The following is a 24849-nucleotide window of genomic DNA, read 5'->3' on the forward strand; positions in this document are numbered from 1 at the left end:
GGACTTTTTGGAAGAACCGCAAAATTACGTGTCGCTGGTTGTTCCCTTGTTTGGCATACTTGCCTCCTAAACCTCGACCCAGACCCTTTTTCCTCTCAACCGGCCAATAGGTAAATATCCTACATTATTTAGGCAATTCATTTTCCACAGCAAAGATGATGTCCATCTGACAATTAGCAACTCCATCTTGATATCCGGACGAAAGAAATCGTATCCAGCAGCTCAGCATCGGCGAGTGCCTACAAGTGACGGCTCCACGCACGGCCCGGAGTCGGGCCATTCGGGAATCCACACAGCGCATCAACCATGACCTTGCCCGCATCCTTGACCGTCTCCTTAGCCTTGTCTCGACGCTTTCCATGGGCAATGCCTATCTCCTTCTTTCTCATGTGGCTCAGGGTAAAGTTGACAATGCCGCGGAATGCGTCGTCGACGTTCTCACCCGTCTTTGCCGAGCACTCGCCATAGCCGGCAACACGGGAGTGGTAGGCTGCGCTGCGACCCATGTCGGCCATGACAGGCTCCTTTCGAGGCAGAAAGCTGAGGCCGAGAGGCGGGAAGGCAGGGCGGAGATCTTTCTTGAGGCCGAGGAGAAAGCGAGGGCAATCGATGAGGGAGCGGTCGAGTTTGGGTTTCCACTGGATAAGACATTGGGTTAGTCACCTAAGCGGTTTCATCCTGAAAACCATGGTGGAGACGTACTGTATCGCAGATGGACGGAAGATTCTTGACGTCCTCGATGCTGTAGCAGATGATGGCAGCTTGGAAAAAGTTGGAAGCTAGCTGGGTGGTCCGCTCATTAGCAATGTTACCTGGGAAGTCCCAGAGCTCGATAGTGACGAGCTTTCCGTCATCAGCGATGATGGAGAAACTGTGATAATCCGTAGCACGGGACGAGGGAGCGGTTGGGATTTGGTGGTCGGTAATCGGCGAGTGCTGAGGAGTGACATCTGATATCTTTTCCTAGATTGGGTGTTAGCATGTCTTTTGTGGTAGGGTCAATGGCGAGTGCCTACTTGCCTCGACAAATTCTCCTGTAACAAGACGACTATTCGCTTTGCATTAGCATCTTTCCCCATTTCCATTATCATGACGAGAGTACTCACTTGGCCAACGCCGTCTTGCCTGCGTGAGCATCACCAACCAGGCAAATCTTGATCTTTCTCTCCTGTCCAGAAGAAGAACCTGAGACGGAGCGCAACTTCTCGGAGCCAGGCACCCATGACCAGGAGCTCAGTCGGCTAAACACCTCCCGGGTGCCGACAGATGAAGTACCTGCTTGCTTGGAAGCACGGCTGCTTCTGATACTCCTCAGGCTCATCTTGGACAAGCCACGCTTGAGAGTGTTGGTAAGCTTGCTGCGCTTGGAAGCAGGTCGCTCCAGCGTGTCGGCTTGGGAGTCCTGGACAAACCGTTAGCAGCCACTTCATCTACGTTATGGTGCTGGGCTAAGGATGGACGCACAGCTTGACGCTTGATGCTCCTCCGCTTGAGAACGCTAAGCATAGAGTCGTCCACCTTCGGCCAAATGGTCTTCGCATCGTCCTCCTTGACAATTTCAGTCTTGACCTGGTTCAGTTTGATCTCCCTCAGGATAGTAGGCTTTATAGGGGTGGGTTTGCGAATGCGGCGATACTTCGGGGCGTCGTTTTGGTTCTCCTTGTCTGAGTCGCCGCCGTCTTCTATCTCCATCATCGCATAACGAACGACGGTGGACGCCAGTCCAGATTCATCAGTTTGGGGTTCGGCACTGCTCATTTCGATGTCGTCTCTTTCTGGTCCGTGTTCCACAGGGTCTTCATAGATTATGAAGTCATCATTCTCGACACCCGCCAACCAGTCGTCCATCCTGTCGGTGGCTAAGAATTCAACACCGCCTCTATCGTCAACAAGCGCTACGCCATACATAGGCACCGGATCCTTAATCTGGTGGTCGATGTTGTCGCAAGGCCTACGGGATCGGGATCCCGAGTGTATGTACCTATAACTGTGGTGGTGGTGGTTCTGGTGACCCGATGAAGGTGCCTTGGTACGAGTCTTGATGTTCTGAATCTCGCGCCAATCCAAGCCAGGGATGTTTGTTTCGAATTGGTGATTCGGATGATAGTCTCTATGGGGTCTGGAAGGGGCTCGACCCGCCCTCGAGGACGTATGATGGACTTCTGAGGTTGAAGGATGAGGGAAAGGACTGCGAGATTGATAGCGCGCTGATTGATCACCGCCTGTGTTGGTTGCTGGAGACGAGTCAAGCTGTCTGGCAGGACAAAGGCGGGGAGGGACCCGTAACTTGAAGCTATACGGAGCCGATTCATAGCTCGGTGACGGAGGTGGTCGCATTCCGTTGGCGGGAAGGGGATGACCACCGACCATACGCAACGGTATGCTAGGAGTTGGCGATCGCACCATGTTGGCGGCGACGGTGGAGAAGAGCAAGAAGGACTAGAAGCTGTATCAATGGAAAAGGGAAAAAGTGCTGGAACAAGACGGATGATTGAAGAAGAAAGAGGGGCGCAAACTATCGTGATCGGATGTCTGGTTGTTTGCTGGGGTGATCAAGGTCGCGAATGCAAAGAATGGACAAAAAAAATGAGAACAAGGCCTTCGCGAAACAATCTAGCTACAATTTCGCAAGCGCCTAACCACAGCCAACTCTGATCCAAGCAAAAAAGACACAGCAAGCTGAACAAGCTGTGGCTGGTGCAGAGATCGGGCCGGCAAAAGGTGGAATGGTTTTAAAGGTCCTTGGGCAGGGTAGATGGGATGAAAGGCAAAAGTTATCTGGTTGCCCTAGGAGACATTAGCGACAGGCGGACGACACATTCACGCAGGAACATGATCGAAGCAACCTGACGATGGTTTTGGTTCCAGTTTACCATGTCGTTTTCGCTGGATGAGATCAGGCCTGATGATAAGATGGACAGACCAACGGTGAAAAAGAAGAGCATATTGGTCGTCGAGCGTCGATGGTCATCATCGAATCCCACAGAAGTTGTGTGACTTGCTCAAGGTCTGCCAAACACTTGAACAAGGTCAAGACTGGAATCGCCGAGTTCACATAGAGGTATGTATGTATCTCGACGTCTCGGTATTAAATATCATCCTTAACCAACCTGTTCCATCATGTCGTGTTGAAGAAGTGGCCTACTCTCGCAACTAGTCTGTTATCTGGTACAGTCCAAATATCTTCTGCTCCGAATCTCTTCCTTTGTTTACCTTGAGAGATGATCCCCCAATTCAAGCTGACAATGCAAGATACAAGAGCCGGTGACCATGAGGGATGTTGTTGATATGCTGGGTATATGCATAATGATATATGCAACTATCACAGTAACCATACACACACACGCTTATGTACTTGTGCACTAGAGGTACATATAGTACCGCCCGGCAGGAGCCGGCATAAGCCCCACTTCCCCGGATTGCGACATTTGAGCGGAGAAGGGATTCCGTGGTGCGAGGCCCGATTACGGAGTCATACTGACTGCTATGGTGTATCAAAAGCGTAATGGTGCAATAACCCGTGAAAGATAAAAAGGTTTACGCATCTCAATACAATTACAGTATTACCTCTTCTGTTAACCAACTTGCCTTGTCCCTGTGACTCTGTCGTTTTTGTCTTCATGAGCGGATTGCTGCTCCCAATCCTCCGTCGGCCTTCGTCGTTGATTTCCACTGGCTTTGTCGTGAAATCACCTCAACCACTTCTTCAACCACAGCGTCATCATCTTCACTACTCCTACCGCCTAATGAGCGCAAAACTCAAGCCCGCCGCCCGCGTGGCCGGCAACCGCCAGGATGTTTGGTGAGTGATCATGAGAAAGAAGCCTCACTTACACTGGGAAGAGAATGGCTTGGTTAACATGTGGAGTTCAGGACCATCGTCAACGAGGCCGCCGCCGCCTCGCCCAGACAGCCCATCGTCAACATGGGCCAGGGTTTCTTTGGCTACAACCCTCCCGAGTTCATCCTGAACGCGGCCAAGAAGGCTCTGGACCGAGTCGAATGCAACCAGTACTCCCCAACCCGCGGCCGTCCTAGGCTAAGGAAGGCCCTCTCCAAGGCCTATGCGCCTCACTGGGGGCGTGAGCTGGATCCAGAGACCGAGATCACCATCACTACGGGCGCCAACGAGGGTATGCTCAGCGCCTTCATGGCCTTCATCGAGCCGGGTGACGAGGTTATTGTGTTTGAGCCTTTCTTCGACCAGTATATCAGCAACATCGAGATGCCCGGCGGCAAGATCGTGTATGTGCCCATGCACCCGCCCAAGGAGGGCCACATCAAGACGCTGTCGGCGTCCGAGTGGACCATTGACTTTGACGAGCTCGAGCGCGCCGTCACTCCGCGCACCAAGATGCTCGTCATCAACACCCCGCACAACCCCGTTGGCAAGGTCTTCTCGCGCGCCGAGCTCGAGCGCATCGCCGACTTGTGCGTCAAGAACCAGATCATCATTCTCTCGGATGAAGTCTACGACCGCCTCTTTTACACCCCCTTTACCCGCATGGCTACCTTGTCCCCCGAGGTCGAGAAGATCACCCTCACCGTCGGCTCCGCCGGCAAGAACTTTTACGCCACCGGCTGGCGCGTCGGCTGGCTCATGGGCCCTGCCGAGCTGATCCAGTACGTGGCCGCCGCGCACACGCGCATCTGCTACTCGTCCGTCTCGCCCCTCCAAGAAGCCTGCGCCATCGGCTTCGAGGAGGCCGACCAACAGGGGTTCTGGACGCAATGCATCGAGGATATGCAGAACAAGATGAGCCGGTTCAACGCCATCTGGGACGAGCTCGGCCTGCCGTACTCAATCCCCGAGGGCGGGTACTTTGTCATGGCCAACTTGAACAAGGTGGAGATTCCTGAGGGGTACCCCTTCCCGCCACATGTGGCGGAGCGCCCGAGGGATTTCAAGCTGGCGTGGTTCTTGATTCAGGAGCTGGGCGTGGCGGCGATCCCACCCAGTGAGTTTTATACGGATGTGAATGCGCATATTGTGGAGGACTGGTTGCGGTTCGCGGTGTGCAAGCCTGATGAGGTGTTGGAGGATGCTAAGGAGAGGCTGAGGGGGTTGAAGAAGTTTATTAAGCAGTAAAAGGGGGAATAGAGATGGTGGTCATAGATCTTGCGATGATTTGAACAGAGGATTTTGGAAAGACAATACCTTTGCTACTACACGGTGACCTTCCATATGAAGGCATTTCAGACAGTCAGAGTGCGTATTCTCTTCCTTTTGCCCCTCAAAACACATTTTAAGGGTCTATTAGGTAGGGCTTGATTGAAACGATCTAATAGCATTTAGAGCACAGCCAAACTCTTAAAACCCCATCCTCTGTATCATGAGTGATGATCAGTCCTCATTTGACCTTTATTTTCTAGTGTTACTTGGCAAAATGAATGCTCTGGGTATACGAGTAAGACAGAAGACCTTGCTTGCCCATTTCACCGCCAAAACCACTGTCCTTGAAGCCGGAGAAGTAGGCGCCCATGTGTGGCCTTTCAGATTTGTTGATCCAGACACCCCCGGCTTCCAGACGACGAGCAATCCGTTCCGCTTGAGCCAGGTCGGAGGAGTAAACGGAAGCACCAAGCCCAGCATTGGCCAAGTTGGAGCGGTTGATAACATCGTCTTCGTCGGACCAGCTCATCACAGGGAGGACGGGTCCTGCAAGCGCGCATAACTAGTCAGTAAACCACTGCACATCAAACCCGACAAGAACAAAGATGAGACTCACCAAACTGTTCTTCCTTAACCAACACCGATTCGTCTGGCGGTCCCTTAACAATTGTCGGCTCCAACCAAAACCCCTTCTTCCCCTCCGCATTCCCACTCTCCCTCACCTCGCCTCCCGCCACGATCTCATACCCCTTCCCTTTACAATCCTTGACGATCCTCTTGACCGTCTCAAATTGGACCATATTACTCACTGGCCCAAACACACTAGGAACACTCGCATCCTCCACCACCGTATAATTCCCCTTGACCTCCTCCACCAACCGCCTCACAAACTCCTCATACACACTCTCATGCACATATACCCTCTTGGTAGCCACACACACCTGCCCAGCATTAAAAAACGCACCACTAGCCACATTCTTCACGGCTTTTGGCAAGTCGGCATCCGCACAAACAATACAGGCATTGTTCCCTGCCAACTCCAGCGTGACCTTCTTGAGCGTCTTGGCGCAGGCTGCCATGACTGCCTTACCTACGGCAATAGTGCCCGTGAAACTCACTTTTGCGATGCCCGGATGCAACGTCATCATCTGACCTAGATCCGCGCCGCCGTTGAGGACTTGCAGGACACCAGGTGGCAAGATACCGCGAGCGAGCTCGATCCATTTCATGACGGCGTAGGGCGTGAAGGGCGAGGGTTTGACGATGACGCAGTTCCCCGTGACCAGCGACGAAACGACTTTTATGCTGGACAGGATCAGGGGAAAATTCCAGGGGCAGATGGCGGCTACGACGCCGAGGGGAACGTGCGTGGCAATGATCTTGACGGTTTCATCCTCATATTGGATGTGGTCGGATAAAGCGTTGGCGGGTTGGGCGTAGTGAAGGCATTGGGCGATGGAAGTGCGGACGTCGAGCTCCGAGAGGAGCAGGGACTTGCCGGATTCGCGAGCGAGGATCTGGGAGAGAAGCGGGAGGTGGTCTTCGAGGTTGGTGGCGAGCTTTGTGAGGAGTGCTTGGCGCTCGGAGAGGGGGGTGAGCTTCCAGGTTTTGAAGGCGGTTTGGGCAGAGGCGACGGCGTCTTCGAAGTCGGCGGGAGAGGCAATAGGACAAGGCCAGAGGGAAGATTCGGTTCGTGGGTCGGTGACGGTGTGGGTGGTGGGGGAGGAGCGGAGGGTGTCGTTGATTATGTTGTGGAATTCGAGTTCTTCCATTTTGTTTGAAGATCTGGTTCTGAACGCCGCTTTGTGGTGAAGCTTGTGGTGAGAATATCAACGGAGATGATTTCGAGAGGGGATCAAGTGTGTATTTAACAGATCATATGGGGGCTATTACCACTACCTCTACATATTCGTGAGGTGTAGATCAACTTTGCCTAGTGTTTCCCTCTCGACGACGATCAACCACGTTTCCATAGTAACACACTGCCATGATATTGAGCGGGTATACGACCCCGGCTTTACTGCATGGCCTTTTTGTTCAGCCGGGTCAAGATATACCCGGTGAACTTAACCACGAAGACATTATGTAGCTCGATCGAGGTTGTGAATGAGAGACCAGTCTTTATAGGAAGTGTTCCTTGTCACTGCAGGGCTGCGATGCGGAGAAGGAGGGGTGGGAGGTTCCCATTGTTTGGTTTCCATGCGTCAAAGCGACGGCTGATGGTAGTCATGACCCTATTCGCAAGTGATGCCAAGGGAAGGGTATGTTTGAGGTGTGTAAGGGGGGGGCCAGTACCCGTTGATCATCTCAGGTCGTAGTGTACAAGCGCCAGGATGGCATAGAATATTCATCATGTGCAACGGCAGCTGACGAGAACATGTTGTCGACCTGTTGAAGTTGTGAACGTGAAATTTGGAGAGGGACGGCGACAGGGGCACTGCAATGAGGGGAACCTAGCCAAGAGTGCTACCTACGTAAGGAAGCCAAAGGGTTAGGGTCAAAGGCAAGTGGAGTGCTCCGAAAGCCCAACAAGCTGCGGAGAGGAAGAACTGAAGGGTGAACCCACGAGTCCACGGCACACAGCGAACTTGGAGTGAAAACAGAGGGGACGGACGGTGGCGGAACCGGCCGAAGACGAAGACTACCCGTGCTCCACAATCTGTGCATTCCTAGATGTTCGTCCGACGCCGTTTTATTACCCCACTTCCACTTTATTGACGGCCTTGTCTCCCTCATGTCGCCTTCCCTTTGATAAGCTTGGATCCTTTCCTGGAGTTCTGATTTGCTCCGTCCTAGGTGATACCTACAGTATCTCTCCCACGTCCACCGTGGAGCCGCTCTCTGCCGCTTTTTGTGAGGCTTGTACATAATCGGGGCACACCGACCTCAAGGCTCCCCCCTCAAAGGATAACAACGGGCACTACACTATTCGGTCCTCGAGTGGGTTGCCACCTGTGGTTTCCCTCGGCACTCCCATCATGTTTGACACTTGGTTATCTATAATCAATGGAACGCACTGATAGACGAAGTGTTTCACTAACCAGCAACATCTGGCCAACTGTTTTCCCCCGATCCAACCTCGTTGGGCTTACTTTTCTTCTTCCGGACCCTTCCACTTGTGAAGATTTGCATTCTGCATTCTGCTTTTAATTTTCTTTTTTTTTATTTATTTAAATTTTCCGGATCAACACCAAAAGGGACCACTTGTCTTGCTCTCCGTCCTTGTTGTTGTGTGTCCCCAGCTTCTTTCATCCAGATCATGGCTCCAAGCGCTGTCCCCGTGGAGTCGGGCGCCACCCCTCTAGACTTGGGATCACTGCCCGGATCCCTAACGACGACATTCGACGACACTCTTCGATTCTACCTCAACGGCACTCGGGTGGTCTTGGATGACATCGACCCGGAAATCACTTTGTTGGAATACCTTCGCGGTATCGGTTTGACGGGCACAAAACTGTATGTTTGTCACTCAGGTTTATGTGGATAACTAAAGGCCGTTAGGTAGCCAACTGACATTCCCCCCTGACAGCGGCTGTGGAGAGGGTGGGTGTGGAGCATGCACTGTTGTCGTCTCCCAGTTCAACCCAACAACAAACAAAATTTACCATGCCAGTGTAAACGCCTGTCTGGCACCATTAGTATCTGTCGACGGCAAGCATGTCATCACTGTCGAGGGTATCGGCAACGTCAAGAAGCCACATCCCGCCCAGGAACGGGTGGCAAAGGGTAATGGCTCCCAGTGCGGTTTCTGTACGCCCGGTATCGTCATGAGCTTGTACGCTCTTCTGCGTAACAATGACAACCCCTCAGAACACGACATCGAAGAGGCTTTTGATGGAAACCTCTGCAGGTGTACCGGATACCGCCCTATCCTAGACGCTGCTCACACTTTCACCAAGAAGGCGCCTTCGGCTTGCGGTAACAGCAAGGCGAATGGCGGCAGTGGATGCTGTATGGAGGGAGGTGGTGGTGGTGGCTGCGGAGGAGCAAATCAGAACGGAGACGACCAGCCCATCAAGCGCTTCACGCCTCCAGGATTCATCGAGTACAACCCAGAGACGGAGCTCATCTTCCCTCCAGCACTCAAGAAGCAAGAGTTTAGGCCACTTTCGTTTGGAAACAAGCGGAAACGATGGTTCCGTCCCACCAAGCTGGAGCAGCTGCTGGAGATCAAGAAAATGTACCCCAATGCCAAGATTATTGGTGGCAGCACGGAAACACAAATCGAGATCAAGTTCAAGGCTCTTCAATATCCCATTTCTGTCTTTGTTGGCGATATTCCCGAACTACGACAGTACTCCTTCAAGGAAAATCATCTCGAGGTGGGCGGCAACATCACTCTTACCGATCTGGAGAATGTCTGCCAGGAAGCCATCAAGCACTACGGAGAGAAGAGGGGGCAGATCTTCAATGCCATGTACAAGCAGCTCAAGTACTTTGCTGGCAGGCAGATCAGAAATGTCGGTACACCAGCAGGGAACTTGGTGACTGCCTCGCCCATTTCTGACTTGAACCCAGTACTGCTGGCTGCTGATGCTGTTCTGGTGGCCAAGTCTCTCGGTGAAAGCGGAATTGTCGAAACCGAGATCCCCATGTCCCAGTTCTTTACTGGTTATCGCCGTACGGCACTTCCACAGGACGCTATTCTGGCTGCTATCCGTGTCCCGCTAACTCGGGAGAAAAATGAGCTCTTCAGGGCTTATAAGCAGGCCAAGAGGAAGGATGACGATATTGCTATCGTTACTTCTGCCTTCAGAGTTCGCCTGAACGAGGACGGCATTGTCGACCAATGCAGCCTTGTCTACGGCGGTATGGCGCCTACAACCGTCGGTGCCAAGACGGCAAATTCGTATCTTCTGGGCAAGAAGTTCGCCGAACAACAGACACTAGAAGGTGTCATGAATGCGTTGGAGCAGGACTTCAACCTTTCATTCAGCGTACCGGGAGGCATGGCCACTTACAGAAAGTCGCTGGCCATTGGTCTCTTTTACCGATTCTACCACGAGTTTATGCTCATTCTAGGTAGTACCGCCGATGAAGAGGTTGTACCCGAGCTGGAGAGGGAAATCTCTACTGGTCAGGAAGATAGAGAGGCGGCTGCTGCTTACATGCAGGAGACTGTTGGAAAGTCAAATCCTCATCTTGCGGCGCTGAAGCAGGTAACGGGAGAGGCTCAATATACTGACGACATTCCACCACTCAAGAATGAACTGTACGGTTGCCTGGTCCTCTCTACCAAGGCGCATGCCAAACTCTTGTCCGTCGACGCTTCAGCTGCGTTGGATATTCCAGGAGTTGTTGACTACATCGACAAGAATGACATGCCCAATGCCGCAGCCAATCACTGGGGTGCCCCCCACTACCAAGAAGTCTTCTTCGCCGAAGACACGGTTTACACGGCTGGTCAGCCTATTGGTCTTATTGTTGCTACATCGGCTGCCCGTGCTGCCGAGGGTGCCAGAGCTGTCAAGGTGGAATATGAGGAGTTGCCTGCCATTTACACCATGGAGGAGGCCATCGAGAAGGAGAGCTTTTTTGACTTCTTCAGGGAGATCAAGAAGGGTGATACGCAAGAAGGCTTCAAGAACTCCGACTACGTCTTCTCTGGTGTTGCCAGGATGGGCGGTCAGGAGCACTTTTACTTGGAGACCAACGCCACGTTGGCGATCCCCAAGCACGAAGACGGCGAAATGGAGATCATCTCCAGTACCCAGAATCCCAACGAAGCTCAAGCATATGCTGCCCGTGTCTTGGATGTTGCGGCAAACAAGATTGTGGTCAAGGTCAAGCGGTTGGGAGGTGGCTTTGGTGGAAAGGAGACGAGATCGGTGCAACTGAGCAGTATCATTGCCCTTGCCGCGCAGAAGACTGGCCGCCCAGTCCGCTGCATGCTGACTCGTGAAGAAGACATGGTCATCTCCGGACAGCGTCACCCCTTCTTGGGCCGGTGGAAGATGGGTGTCAACAAAGATGGCAAGATCCAAGCCCTTGAGGTCGATATCTTCAACAACGGTGGTTGGTGTTGGGACCTGAGTGCCGCCGTCTGCGAGCGTGCCATGACACACTCGGATAACTGCTATCACATTCCCAACATGCATGTCACCGGCCGCATTTGCAAGACCAACACCATGTCCAACACCGCCTTCCGTGGTTTTGGCGGCCCTCAGGGCATGTTCATTGCCGAGTCGTATATGAATGAAGTTGCCGACCGTCTCGGCATGCCTGTTGAGAGATTCCGTGAGATCAATTTCTACAAGCCTGGCGAGCGTACCCACTTCAATCAAGAGATTCAAGATTGGCACGTTCCTCTTATGTGGGAACAAGTCATGAAGGAGGCCGAGTACGAGTCCCGTCGAGAGGCCATCGCCAAGTACAACGTCGAGCACAAGTGGCGCAAGCGCGGTCTCGCCATCATTCCCACCAAGTTCGGTATCTCCTTCACTGCCCTGTGGTTCAACCAAGCCGGTGCCCTCGTTCACATTTACCACGACGGCTCCGTGCTCGTCGCCCACGGCGGTACCGAGATGGGTCAAGGCCTACACACCAAGATGACGCAGATCGCCGCTCAAGCTCTCAACGTCCCCCTCGAGAACGTCTTCATCTCGGAAACCGCCACCAACACCGTCGCCAACGCCTCAGCCACTGCCGCTTCCGCCTCCTCCGATCTCAACGGTTACGCCATCTACAACGCCTGCCAACAACTTAACGAGCGTCTCGCCCCTTACCGCGAGAAGCTCGGCCCCGACGCCACCATGAAGGACCTTGCCCACGCCGCCTACTTTGACCGCGTCAATCTGTCTGCCCAGGGCTTCTACAAGACGCCCGAGATCGGCTACACCTGGGGTGAGAACAAGGGCAAGATGTTCTTCTACTTCACGCAGGGCGTCACGGCCGCCGAAGTCGAAATTGACACACTCACGGGCACCTGGACGTGCTTGCGTGCCGACATCAAGATGGATGTCGGGCAGAGTATCAACCCTGCCATTGACTATGGGCAGATCCAGGGCGCGTTTGTGCAAGGTCTGGGATTGTTTACCATGGAAGAATCGCTGTGGATGCGCAACGGACCGATGGCGGGTAACTTGGTCACCCGCGGCCCGGGCACGTACAAGATCCCTGGCTTCCGCGATATCCCGCAGCAGTGGAATGTTAGCTTGCTCAAGGACGTGGAGTGGAAGGAGCTGAGGACGATTCAAAGGAGTAGAGGTGTTGGCGAGCCGCCGCTGTTCATGGGCAGTGCGGTTTTCTTTGCCATTCGTGATGCGCTCAAGGCGGCGAGAGCGCAGTATGGTGTCAAGGCTAAGGTTGGGGCCGAGGGTGGAGAGGATGATGGGTTGTTGAGGCTGGAGAGCCCGGCGACGCCGGAGAGGATCAGGTTGGCATGTGTTGATCCTATTGTTGAGAGGGCGAGGGTGTTGCCGAAGGAGGGAGAGAAGAGCTTCTTTATTGCTATCTGAGCTATTGTTCTGTTTGCTTACTGCGGATTATTTACTGGGGTTGGTTCTGTGAAATCTAGGTCTTACTGACGGGAGCATTTATATGTACTTCACGAAGAATGGGGAAACAGGACCGGGTTTTGTGACATTGCAAGGTAGCTTGTTGCAGATTCTTATGCGAGTCAATGATTGATGTCAAGCATACCATACAAACAAAATTTCAAGTACATGGTGTGACAGTCTTGATGTTCTCGAATGTTGTACACCAACAATGACAATGCCGATAGTTGTCAACTATTCCCTCTTCAACTAGGTCCGCGATCATCTTCCCCTGTTCCTCTCGTCGTCCTCAAAACTTAATCTCATGAACCTGTCCTGCAACATCCTCTCAAAGCTTTTATCAGGACAATAATGTGCCAGATTGATGGCAGTAGATCCCCACTTTTTTGCTCGATCTCGCTCGTAAGCACCATACAAGTCAATGGCATGGTTGAAAGCTGTGGCTGCCATCCACTCTAGCTCTTCTTCCGGCCAACGGGCATCGCTCTAGTGATGTTGTTCATGGTTAGCAACGAGATGTGATTTAACGTCAGAGTGGTCAAAAAGAGTCAAGATGTAACTAACCTCATGCAACTCCCTCGCCTTGCGACAAGCTTCCTGAAGCAGCTTCATAGCCAGCGTATCATCCAGCGGAAGTGTCGCCTGGAACAAACACCTTGTGTACTTGGCTAGCTTGACAGCGTCGAAGCTTTCCAAATCCCAGATTTCGTTGACAAGCTTTCGCATAGTTGAGTAGAGCACTGTACAAGCCAGTGTGTCAGTAGCCCCCAAACCGAACACAAGATAAGCATGATAAAGATCACATCGTACCTTGCCCGGGAACCTGTGCCCTCAAAAGACTGTCCGCCATAGTCTGAAATGCCACAGCACTTCGACATGGCACTGCCCTCTGCACGATCCCTCCTAAATCATCCCACTGACCGAGCGCAACCGCCGCTTCAAAGTCGAAGGTCAGCAATGTCGCATGTTTCCGTACCATATCCTCTCGCGACTGCTCATCCAAGCGTGACAGGTATTCAGGAACCAGGCGGTCAAAAGCCGAGACATGTTTTCGCATCAGTTGGTAATCTTCGAGTTGCTCCTTGACATTGTCCTGAGTTCTGGCAAAGGAAACAAGGGCCGAGGCTATGATGAAGCGAGAGAAGAGGGCTTTGAGGGTAACTTCGACTTGAGATCTCATGTCGGAGGGGAAGTGGTTGATAATGTTGACGCAAGCCGTTAGTAGACGCACCACGCAGCGGAGGTCCCAGCTTGTGGTATGTTTTAGGGCGAGGTTATAGGCATTTCTGCTAAACCATTCGAGTTCGTCGATGGTGAAGAGTTTTGGAGTCTGGGGGTCGTTTGACTGCCGCTCAAGGGTATACACGACTGATGCTGTTAGCAACAAGGCAAAGGTAATTTGGATAAACCGGGGCTTACCAATGTCAAACTGACGGCAAAGATCGCTGATAAAATCTCCTTGTCGTTCATCTGGCTTCTCAGCTAATATATTTAGGAGCCGTATCAAGCATCTGAAAAGCGCTGGTAGGTGGATAGGGCTGGGATCTTTGTACTCGTAATTCTCCTGAAGTTTCTTCAGCGCGGCGATGGCACAGAATATGTCTCCCTTTTTGTGAGACTCTGCAATACAAGCCCCCAGAAAGTCGACGTGCTCTGGCGCCTGGCCTATGATATGAATGCATTGTTCCGCTAGGTTGCGGTCCTCGCATCGAATAGCTACTTTGAATGCCAGATATGCAGTCATAGGCTCTCCCCAACTCTGCTTGGACAGATTGTGAACCACTGATATAGCTGCTCCCATCTCATTCCTTGCGAGCGCACAAAGGAGCAACTTCCTACTCAAAGTCAGACTATTGTGAACCAAGGTAATAAAGGGAACATGACTGGATACCTTTCCAGCTTTGCCACATTCCCAGGTCCGCAATTCTGAAAGATGTGATGGAGTGACAAACGACACCAGTTCTCGGCTATGTCATATTGTCTTTGGCTGTAATTGGACTCTAGTTTCTTCCATATCAACTAATTCACAGTCAGTAAGTAATTACCTGGAACGGAAATTCGAGATATATATACCGCTTGCGCCGCAACAGCAGCTTCTGCGCTCAACGGCCTCGTCAAGTTTGAGAGAACACCTCTTACAGTGTCGATAGTCTCGTTTGTGTCTCTCTGGCTTGTTATCATCCACATCCGCGTGATAACCGCCTTCTCCATCCAAACATTTTCGTCAACTCCGCGTAGCGAGAGAGTGAAATCGTCTAGTACAGCGCAAGCAGCGCCAGGACTTTTGTCGTGTAGTTTCCTTATGTGGTGTATAATCAACTTGAACCCAGCGTCAGAGGAGTTGAAGTCTTTAATCAGTCGTCGCAAGACATCAGCGTATGCGTCATCGTCAAATATCTCCGCCGGCGTCTTCCGAAGCACCTCGAGTTTGAGGAGGGACACTACTGGCCTATTGCCCATCTCGGACTCGATGTATTCAACAAGCTTCGTGGCCTTGTCCAGATCTGCTGAAGCGCCTGTGGCTAGTAGGGCGCTCACGAGTGCTTGCAAGATAGCCAGCCGGAGCTCGAGTCCTTCACGAGACAGATGCTCGAGATTCGGAGTGTTGATAATTTCGTTTGCTCGTTGGAACCATTTTTTGGCGAGAGGGAAGTCGTTGCGGGAGGCGAGTGACTTGCCGATTTCGTAAAGGACATCAGCCAGCTTTTCGGCGTACTCGGGGGTTAGGTACTGGCGAAGGCGCTCTGCCTTTGTGTACATGTGTTCGGCAACATCTACATGATTATCTGCCCATGACTGACACTCGGTGTTAGCTCACTGTAGGTGTAAAATATCATGCCAGTGCTGGCCAGAACCCACTAGAGCCGTTCTCATAATCAAGTATTCCACTTCCAGACAGTTGCATTCGTCCACCTCCTCCTTGGGAAGCCCTGATGCAAGATCTTGAAGCTGGCTTTTGTAGTCGGCGGCCTTTTGTAGTACCCTTGTGGCCAGTTCAAACTCGGAGCTTTCTAGACGTTAACGCTCTCTATCAGCCACATGGAATACGGCACATATTCAGTGAATGAGGGCTTGTCCATACCGACACAGTCTCGCGCCGCCTTGAGCGCCAGTTTGACCACATAGATCAGATCTTGTGCCTTGCTCGTTTTGATTGGGTTTGCAACCACAAGTAAATGGAAGGCAAGGACGCGCCCGTGGAGATGAAGCCTCTTCAGTCTCTTGTTTGTCGGTTCGCAGTCCCGGCGCAGTCGAGTGCAAATATTCCATAGGCGGGTACCCTGCTGGTCTATCTCGGGGTGGCCAGAGACTCCGGCACCGTGCTTGTGAGTGTGATTGTGAAGTTTCTTGACATGTTGGTTGATTTCCTCAACCAGCTGGTCTGTTGCCGGTGCATCGCTTGGGTCACTCGACAAGATCTTGTATAGATGGCGAACGAAATCTGAGAGAAGAGGAGCTAATGTCAGCTTGGCGAACGGTAGGAATCGAGGAAGAAAAACCAAGATGGAAGCGCACCCAACGCTGCTTCTATGTGCTTGTCTGTCTTGTTGGCTGATTGCGACACATCCTTGTTTCGTGTTGGGATGGGCATATTGTAATTTGGGAGCGAGAAGCTTCAACACGACGTGTTACCAACATTGCCTTGTCTGCGACTGGTTATCTTCAAGTCGTCTTCACCGGACAAGCCGGCGGATGAGGCGGTCTGGAAAACCTTGCGTAGCGGAGCGGGAAAGCACGCCGTTCAAAAGCAGGATACAATACTAAAGCAGAGAAGGAAAGAACGCTGGAGGAACACGAGGTCAAGCACAGGTGAAGTCCTTTAACGGAACACACCGCTGAGATATGGCTCCTGGTTTGAATTGCCGTCAGGGGGTAACTTCTGATATTCTCTTTTTTTTTCTTTGGGTTGCTCAGAAGACCATGTAGTTCCAAGTTGCAATGCAATGATTAGGTAAGGTTTGCAGTGTCAAGTGAGGAACGCTGCAGTGAAATTGATCAAGTTTTGCCCAGGTGTACCCATCGAAATTAGGCATCACCGAAGAAGCGCCAGCCCCTTTCCTGTCTTTCCGCGGAAGGCGCGACCTTCTTCTTGCCTTTACGTTGCCCTACTCCTTCCGCCATTTATTACTAGTTTGCGCGAACTAAATGCATATCCTGCCCACTCACGATGAGCACGAAGTCCCGTATCGAGCATGGCCATACCAGTAACGCGAGGTAGTTCTTGTGGATTGTCGCAAACCCAGGTACTGTTTTCCGCGCTTCATTCTTTTCCGACCAAAGCTACGTAGCAATGGCTGATGGCAAACAAGTGTCGCATTGCCGATCACAGGAGTACTGATTTGGGGAATAAATATTGTGGCAGGGTGTATACAAAACACTGTCATGGGTCGTGAGGGAGGAAGTTGCCAACAATCAAGCTCGGACTACATGTACTTGTTAGCCTCACCACCATACTACTTCGCCTATAACAAACACAGGGGATCCGTGAAAAACAAAAGACACTTACATCTTGTGATCGTCCCTACGGATCCTGAAAGAAAAGCAACAGTTCACAACTTTGGTCCCCTTGTCATCGTTGGGGTTCTTGAGTGAACACGCGGTGATCAGGGTATCGTGAGCCGGGTCGAATGCTATTGTGCCGAATTCTTCCCAGTATCTCACGTTCGACTCTTCCGTCAGGATCTCATGCAGGGCGATTTGACCCTAAGCAAAACCAAAGTCAGCATCATAGATAATATTCCACGTCGGCGCATTGGTGCTGTGTCTCTTACCCCTCGTAAACTCTCTACTGGCACGCCTATGAGCTCCGCCATTTCTTTGTTTCCCCTAAAAATCTGTCCGGTTCGTCTCCAGCAGCAGGCTGGAACGGCCATACTGGCGAAAACTCGGTCGTACTCCAACAGCGTCCTCTCGAACCACATTTCCACCATCAGCAGGTCCATATCAGTCAATAATTGTATCTTCTCGCGGAACTTGGGTCGGAATCGGTCGATCTGCTTCAGAATCTTTTGTTTTGACGTCGGCGACACGTGTCCATCCAGATAATCCGAGAGCCTCTTATAGCCAAGGATGTAGTTGAACGGCTTTAATAGTCCGGCTTCGTACTTGGCTCGTAGCAAGCGCTGCATGCGTTCCTCCGGTGTGTCGTTTCCGGACGGATCTGCCGCTTGAAGATAGTATGCATCCCGGGCATTATCCAAGTTTGTACTCGCCGGCTTCCCTATCGCCGTTGTTTGGTCGCTACTTGGTGGTAGCATCGAGGTCCCTTGTGTGGCACTTGGGGGGAGCATGCCGCTGTTGCTGCTGCTATTTCCCTTGCTGTTACTGCTAGCATCGTTGGCGTTATTATTGGCATTAGGCAATCCCGACACCGCAGACTGGTTTGCCCCCAATATTAGGCCATGATCGTCGGACATGAAGGCCGACTCCTCAAGCAAGCCTGCCGACAAGAATTCGTTCAATAGATTGAATTCATTCGTAACCTCAGGTGCCACCATGTAGTTTGGATGGAAGTTGTGCATGTCGTGATAGTGGTTTTGAGTGGTTAACCAAGAATCCGGAAGACCGGCAACTATGTTGGGCAATTTCAGCAACTGACTGACCATAGTGGAGAAAGGCAAAAGGAGGATCCAGCGCCAACACTCACATTGATTCATGCTACCGCCAAGGGCGCTGGCTTGTATACCAGCAACAGAACCTGGTTGCACGAGCTGGAGAGGAGCGCCCCGGCCTACCGCTGCAGCACCTGCTACCTGGACAGATCCATTGCTCATACCGCCATTAAAACCGGGTGGTCTCATGGTCTTGTCCGTAGCGTTGCGCCCAATGTCCGGCTGGGACTCGGAGTCATGTAGGGTCGAAGTCCCAAGCACGCTCTTGGCCTTGCGCGACTCGGTATCGCGAGGCTCATCGTGGCAGAGATGGCCGATATTTCGCTTGATGCATCTTGTACAAGGTCTCTCCTATGAATGGTAACGAGGAATTCGTTAGCTAGAGCTCCTCTACCTTGGTGAAGGGGGGGAAGAACACATACAAGATCACACGTCATGTGCTAAGGCAGCCAAAACAACATGGTCAGCCACCAGGATAACTAGTAAAGTCTGTGTGTATATCGAGACCGAGCGGGGTCTTCTGCAGGACTCCGTACTATGGCAGTTACGGTAGCCCATGTACGAAGCCTGGGTAACTAGCACGGCAGGAGATGGGGTGTCGGTGGTGCATTTTGGTCGACTTACAGATCGGCGACAGTAAAGGCAGGCTACAACAGGCGCACCAGACAGAGTTAGCAAGCTGAAGAAGAGCGGTCAAGTGATGTAGGCAGGAAGACAGCGGAAAAAGTACCATGATTGACCTTGCGGCGCTTCTTGGGCGCCTTTTGCACATCGTCTGCGGGCGTGGGATGGTGATCCTTGGGCTTGGTGTCGCTTCCGGACCTGATGATGTCCTTGGTTCCCGCCTCTTTGCCGTTGGGCTTTTCCGTGGCTTCTGTTCCCGTCATTGCTTATCGAGTGTAGAGGCTCCCATTGGATCTGGTGGTTACGCAACGGCCGTTGAGTTCACTGCTCATCTAACGCCAGGCCGGCGGCTCCTCGCAGGGGGATGGTGGCAGTTTGATGTTGATTCCGAGCCAGCCTTTGTTGTGGTTTGTTCTTGCACCTCTTTCTCCCAAATACGAATCTTCTCTTTTAACAACCTCGGGCGTTGTTGACGTTTGACGGATGTTTTCTCCGGTATTATTCTTTGGTGTTCTGCTCGGGTTCCCCGGTCGGTTCGTAAGCTCGTTTCGTTAGGGTTGCCTCGGCTCGTCACTTTTCGTCCAAGTCTCAGTGGATAGGTAGCGGTCGCGTTCCTTTGTGGTTATGGTCCTGACTGGGTCGTTCGCAAGTGGTTACGGGCTCGGTCATGCGACTGCGATGGACATTGATTCAAGACGGCAATGGTCTAGACTGGCAGCGGTACTGGGCAGGTTTCTGGCGGTTCGTCTCGGGAAAATGGCTCTCTTGTCAAAGTTCCGTAATCGATACTTTTTGTTTGCCGGCACCGAGGGAACCTCATTGGCCTCCACTGTCGCGCAAGCTCAATTGCATGCGGCGTCTCCCATGTAATGGAACCTGAAGGATGCAACAGACGGCCAGACCGGGACACCCAGAACGGCAGGGGTTCCTCTTGTCCGCCAGCCCTCATTCGCCAGGACCGCTGGACAGGAGGGGATGGACACCCACAGGTGCCTTGCTGCAGGGCTGGCCACAGTGTGTGACCCGCTGTAACTTTCCTTACACACCTTCAAGTCGAAAACAGCAAGTGGGGTCCTGAAGCCTGGATTCCTTTCTCCAGCTGATGAATTTTCGAGATGTCGATGTTGACCTAATGCTGAACTGAAAATCGGTGTTTTACATGTACCAGGAATATCATTAAGCCATTACATATCCTTGCGGTTATTGAATAATAAAGTAAAGAGTGAGGGCCACATCAATACAGAATTAAAAGGGAAACAAAAACAACCAAGAACCAATGTTCAGTGCCCTTGTGATCATGCGTCCTCTTTCCGTTTCGGGAGTCTCCAATCAAAACCGAGGCCAATGCTATGACTTACATAATATCCAATTTGTCGGCATTTTAGTGCACAATACTCCATGTTCAGTCTTTTACATGTGACTCTTCTGCCGACCATCATATTCGTGTTGGGTTTACTTGATATACCTATATGCCTGAACAACAACTCCAACGTTGCAGAAGCACATATAAAGAAAGACATAAAGTCATGCGCAGTACCCTGTTGACTCAGAAGGCAGATGTGCTCAAGTTCTCCATCTTCCAGGAGTAGCGCATGAGTCTTGCTTCGATTTCCCTGCAGAGATCCAACAGGCGGGCGATCTCTACCAGGCTGTGTCTAACTAGCCAGAGCAGCCAATAAGGGCCGTTTCGTTTCACAGCAGGCAGTAAGAAATCGTGAGCCTAATTGATGCACTATGTTTAGAGCGGGGAAGTCTGTTGACCGCAACCAGGCGGGTGAACCTACTACCTCTAAGACTTCATACTACATACGAGATGGCTATCTTCGTCCCGACTATTGACCTATTGCCTGATCATAAGGGCGCTGAAACCCCATCATTGTCACTCAGTTCAACATCAACCCACGCCGAGCCTTCTGCTGACATTCACTCTCCAGATTCAAGATCCTCAACTCCCTGTCGTGTATTTCGCAACTCGTCCCAGCTTTGGGGGCACCAAAATCCAATTGTCAGCCAAATATGATCTCATGGCACCGAAATTCGTGTGGTCGACCAGATGTCTGTTTGGTTGACGGAGGCATACCCTTTTGCATGAGTTGCGACTCGTTGGCGCCTTTGGACGACCTGTCACCCAGTCAGGTCCCGTCAAACCCATCGGTACTATATCATGACGAGACAAAGGCCCTATCACTGCACTGGCCAGCTTCTGTTGACTACGAGACCCATTGCTACGACTCCAATGGTTGCGATATCTCATCACAGCTTGCAGAGATTCTCGGTACCGAACCATGGGACGAGACGAGCAGGCCATCCAGCGAGCGGCCCTCAGGTATGATAGCAAACGATGGAGTTTCGTCTTGCGAACCATTGTCTTCAGGCCAAAGGCCAAGACAAGGGGCCATAAACCCGCCGTCACTAAATCCACGAGAAGATAATCTTGTCGCGTCCGACAGTATTCGAATCTTGCATCTCAGCAAGGGCAACAAGTCTGATCCGTTGCATGGCCGCTTGGAAGTTTGCCAACTCAAATACTTCCCTGAATACGAGGCGCTATCTTACACCTGGGGCACTGCATCAGGAAACTCGAGCAGGACGAGGAAACTTTACCTGGGACGCGAATGGAGCATGCTTCCCATCACCATCAATTGTGAGGCGGCTCTACGCGCCCTCCGTCTTCCTGATGCCGACCGACGCATATGGGTCGATGCAATTTGTATCAACCAGGAAAACGACACGGAGCGCACCCACCAGATTCAGCTGATGCCCATAATATATGCGACCGCAACCCAGGTAGTCATCTATATTGGCAACGAGAAATGGGAGGTAGATATAGGATGGACTTACAAAATCGAACGACAACAACGAACTATAACTCGCAACCAATGGGAAAAAAAATGGGACAAGATGGACAGCCGACTAAAGTGCCACTACTTCTTCCGAAGCTGGATAATCCAGGAGATTGCCGCTGCTCGAAAAGCTTGGGTTACCGACGGATCATCGTGGCAACCGTGGCCCATCATCGATGCCCAGGCTGAGGGATATGCTTCAAGGACATTCCTTCCCTGGATCAAAGACTTCGAGACACGCAAATACAGGTTGCCCGGTTACTTGGTGAGGTTGGTGATGGACTCCTGGTCTTCACAGGCGTCTGATCCACGAGACAAAATATTCGCCCTTCTTGGGGTTGTCACAGGGGCTGCAGCTGATGGTTTAGTCGGGGACTACTCTCTCTCAGTCGAACAGGTGTAGGTGGCTGCTTGACAAGAGCACTTGATCATCAGGAATTCTATAGACGCTGACTTGAGCTGCAGATATACTGGTTTAGCCGCATTTGCCTTGACCAAACATGGAGAAGTCGACATCCTCCGTTACGCCAGCGGATACACAAAGTCGAGGAACCTGCCATCTTGGGTACCTGACTGGCGCCTCCTCTCACGCGACTGGGGAATCATGCTACGAATGGAACATGTAGAGCTGCAATCTGTCCCAGCGCCCGATGAATGCATCCAATACCCATGGCAGCTGCGTCGTTGGGGTGAAGATGGATGGGTTCGGAACAAGACTGATGATGTCATATCTGATGAGCTCACCCTTCCAAAGGCGACAGTTCATGGGCCTACTGGTACGCTGTGCGTCCATGGAATTAGGCTAACAAGCCTGACGAAAAAGTTCAAACGACATGACTTTTCAACACATGCTGTCTTTTGGGGGGATTTCTTCAGCGTCACCGCACCACACAACTCAGAATTTGATGACTGCATCTATTTTCTCCGCGGGTTTGACGTACCGGTAGCCCTTCGCCCGGTGCGAAAGAAGACTCGCTATGGGCTTCCTAGGAAAGACTTGTTTACATTCGTCGGCTTGTGCTATGTTAGCCCCGGCTCCTTGATCACACTAGAAGGTTCGGATTTGAGGGCGGACTATCCTGATGATCTTGCACAAATATCACAGTGGACTGTTTTACATGCTTCTACCGGTTTCTTCGAAGGGTTGCGGATGGAAAACACTCAAGCTCTCCATCTGAAGCTAGCCGAAATGTGCTCCGCAGCCCATACGGAATATTCTGCGTGGCAAGTAGCCTTTTTCAAAGATCTCAGACAACGGGTCAACATGATTTGGGACAATGTTCTACACCGATTCGGAAAGGATGCATTTGCCCTGACAGCTTGGCGTGGTGCATTGAGCGATCCAGACGAGGCATGTGCAGGACCGTCAAATTTCTGGTCCGAAACCATAGTACTGAGCGACCTAGAAGAGGCATTTGCAAGACAGGCAAATTTCTGGTCCGAGATCATTGGTCAACTGATGACTGCTTCGATGTCATCTCGTGAAGAAATGAAAGAGAAGCTCCGACAACAACGGCGGCAACTACAGACACTGGGCGAGACTATGCGCCTATTGCGTGTTACGCGCAAGGCAACGGAGGCGGGAAATGCCCCAGACGCAAGCATTTCCGAAGAACTTGATTCACTTGCTAAGGATCGTCTCTCATACAGACAGAAGCTGCCAGCTCGACAGCAAGAGGAAGGTGACAGATACTGTCCAAGATGGTACGACTTTGCGGGCGTCAGTTTATACTGGTACAACATGCGATATATCCACGCCATAAAGGCTGCCAGCTACCTTGAACAGGCTCTGGTGTATATGGATACTGCGCACGCAGAAAACTCGAGCACAGCGGCGTCCGTGTTAAAGGTCAACATTGATGCAGCAACAGAGTACCAAAGAGCGACGTGCATAGCCTCGATGGAGATCAAATTGGCAGCCAAGTCGTTGGTGCTCCCAATGTACGAGACGGATCCTGAAGAGGCGATGGATGATTGGCAAAAAATATTCATCATCTAAGTTTGTTGTTCTCGCGCCGGAGCCTGCTTTTGGGGCCACCCTGACAGCGACAGGGAACCTTGATATCTCAACCTTTGTAAAGATCTGAAACGGCATCACTAATTTCTCGATGACCAGAAGACGACGCCCTTCTTTTCTTCTCTTTTTTCTTCTTCTTTTTTTTTTTCTTTCTTCCTCCTGGCTTCGGCGTCAATAAGGGTGAAACATCGCACTAAAGACAAAGAAGGATGCCCCCCCCTCTCATTCATACGCTTACAGCCTGATGACAGCTCATGAAGCAAGCAACAGCTTTACTCAGCCATTTTAATTGCCGAGCCATGGCTATTTCAACGTTGTCACGGTAGCGTCAGCTTCAAAATGCTGCAAAAGTGCCACTGCCTGCCCCTGTTAACCCAAAAGTGAAGGTTTCCCGGAGTCACGCCAACCTGTGCACATTTTCCGGCTGCCTGTTGAAGAAAAGCAGGTGATCGCTCGCCTCTACGAGAACAAATCGATACTATCATTTTCATAAGGCCAGAGGCTGAGACGAGCTGAACAAAGGTTGATGCAAACATTACCAAATCATATTGTCCACGGTTGAGTGCCTGGATCGTATACTACGCCACTGATGATGGTAGGCTACTAGCCCCATCCACAGTTGCTGACTGCATGATGTAGGTGAGACGGTCTAAGTGGGGGCCAGCCTCGTGATGACATGATTCTGACGCTTGGCAAACTTGAAATGATAATCTCGAAATATCTTACTAATCCCACAATTCACGTTGGCTGGATCCTCCCCAAACATATAACTTAAAAGTCGACATAAGGGATCGTATAGCACGGGCGATGACCTGTTGTAGAGACTGCCTCTCGCCGGGTGCGGGCCGAAACAGAGATGGGCTGCAACAGCAGGATTCTAGCCCTTCTCAGCCCCTGTCCCGGGGGGTTGATACCGGGGTCGGCAACGAGAACGTGAACATGTTCAAACGATTGGACAGCAGCTGCATGGAGCTAGTTGCCCTACAAGGATACAGCTACCTCTACAGTAAGGTATGTAGTGTAATCCTTTTTCTTCAGCCCTTCCACAACCCCTCCTCGTTTTCCTGGAAGCTTGTGCCGCCAGACCACACGACATCTGATCCCTCATCCTTCAGCCCAGCACTTGATTCACCTCAACTGTTGA

The 24849-nt window shown here is 51.7% G+C and overlaps 8 protein-coding genes across 8 annotated transcripts; 3 read left to right on the forward strand and 5 right to left on the reverse strand.

The window, feature by feature from the left end:
* Positions 1-239: 239 nt before the first annotated feature.
* On the reverse strand, positions 240-2406 carry NEUTE1DRAFT_102164 (uncharacterized protein; the record flags this gene model as incomplete). The annotated part of the gene is made up of 4 exons (XM_009854153.1): positions 240-638; positions 703-950; positions 1250-1363; positions 1413-2406. The coding sequence occupies 4 exons, from the start codon at positions 2404-2406 to the stop codon at positions 240-242; spliced, it is 1755 nt and encodes a 584-aa protein (XP_009852455.1).
* A 1276-nt stretch (positions 2407-3682) lies between these two features.
* Positions 3683-5890, forward strand: NEUTE1DRAFT_84478 (uncharacterized protein; the record flags this gene model as incomplete). Its single annotated transcript, XM_009854154.1, has 3 exons — positions 3683-3802; positions 3874-5659; positions 5730-5890. 2 exons carry the CDS (start codon positions 3747-3749, stop codon positions 5087-5089), a joined length of 1272 nt encoding a protein of 423 aa, XP_009852456.1.
* Positions 5891-5958: 68 nt separating this feature from the next.
* On the reverse strand, positions 5959-6232 carry NEUTE1DRAFT_117526 (uncharacterized protein; the record flags this gene model as incomplete). The annotated part of the gene is made up of 1 exon (XM_009854155.1): positions 5959-6232. A coding segment is annotated over one exon (234 nt), but the record flags the coding sequence as incomplete, so codon positions are not given.
* A 2140-nt stretch (positions 6233-8372) lies between these two features.
* NEUTE1DRAFT_130703 (xanthine dehydrogenase) lies at positions 8373-12755 on the forward strand (the record flags this gene model as incomplete). The annotated part of the gene is made up of 2 exons (XM_009854156.1): positions 8373-8569; positions 8607-12755. 2 exons carry the CDS (start codon positions 8373-8375, stop codon positions 12568-12570), a joined length of 4161 nt encoding a protein of 1386 aa, XP_009852458.1.
* Positions 12756-12870: 115 nt separating this feature from the next.
* NEUTE1DRAFT_102168 (uncharacterized protein) lies at positions 12871-16201 on the reverse strand (the record flags this gene model as incomplete). Its single annotated transcript, XM_009854157.1, has 8 exons — positions 12871-13095; positions 13174-13349; positions 13420-14444; positions 14501-14628; positions 14683-15405; positions 15469-15620; positions 15692-16051; positions 16126-16201. 8 exons carry the CDS (start codon positions 16199-16201, stop codon positions 12871-12873), a joined length of 2865 nt encoding a protein of 954 aa, XP_009852459.1.
* A 789-nt stretch (positions 16202-16990) lies between these two features.
* Positions 16991-19159, reverse strand: NEUTE1DRAFT_147430 (uncharacterized protein; the record flags this gene model as incomplete). The annotated part of the gene is made up of 6 exons (XM_009854158.1): positions 16991-17033; positions 17117-17313; positions 17382-18181; positions 18257-18572; positions 18846-18868; positions 18952-19159. 6 exons carry the CDS (start codon positions 19106-19108, stop codon positions 16991-16993), a joined length of 1536 nt encoding a protein of 511 aa, XP_009852460.1.
* Positions 19160-19687: 528 nt separating this feature from the next.
* Positions 19688-19891, reverse strand: NEUTE1DRAFT_45781 (uncharacterized protein; the record flags this gene model as incomplete). Its single annotated transcript, XM_009853358.1, has 1 exon — positions 19688-19891. A coding segment is annotated over one exon (204 nt), but the record flags the coding sequence as incomplete, so codon positions are not given.
* Positions 19892-20861: 970 nt separating this feature from the next.
* Positions 20862-23687, forward strand: NEUTE1DRAFT_84487 (uncharacterized protein; the record flags this gene model as incomplete). The annotated part of the gene is made up of 2 exons (XM_009854159.1): positions 20862-22087; positions 22154-23687. The coding sequence occupies 2 exons, from the start codon at positions 20862-20864 to the stop codon at positions 23685-23687; spliced, it is 2760 nt and encodes a 919-aa protein (XP_009852461.1).
* Between the last annotated feature and the right edge of the window lie 1162 nt (positions 23688-24849).

Source organism: Neurospora tetrasperma (assembly GCF_000213175.1).
Source record: "Neurospora tetrasperma FGSC 2508 unplaced genomic scaffold NEUTE1scaffold_4, whole genome shotgun sequence".
NCBI lineage: Eukaryota > Fungi > Ascomycota > Sordariomycetes > Sordariales > Sordariaceae > Neurospora > Neurospora tetrasperma.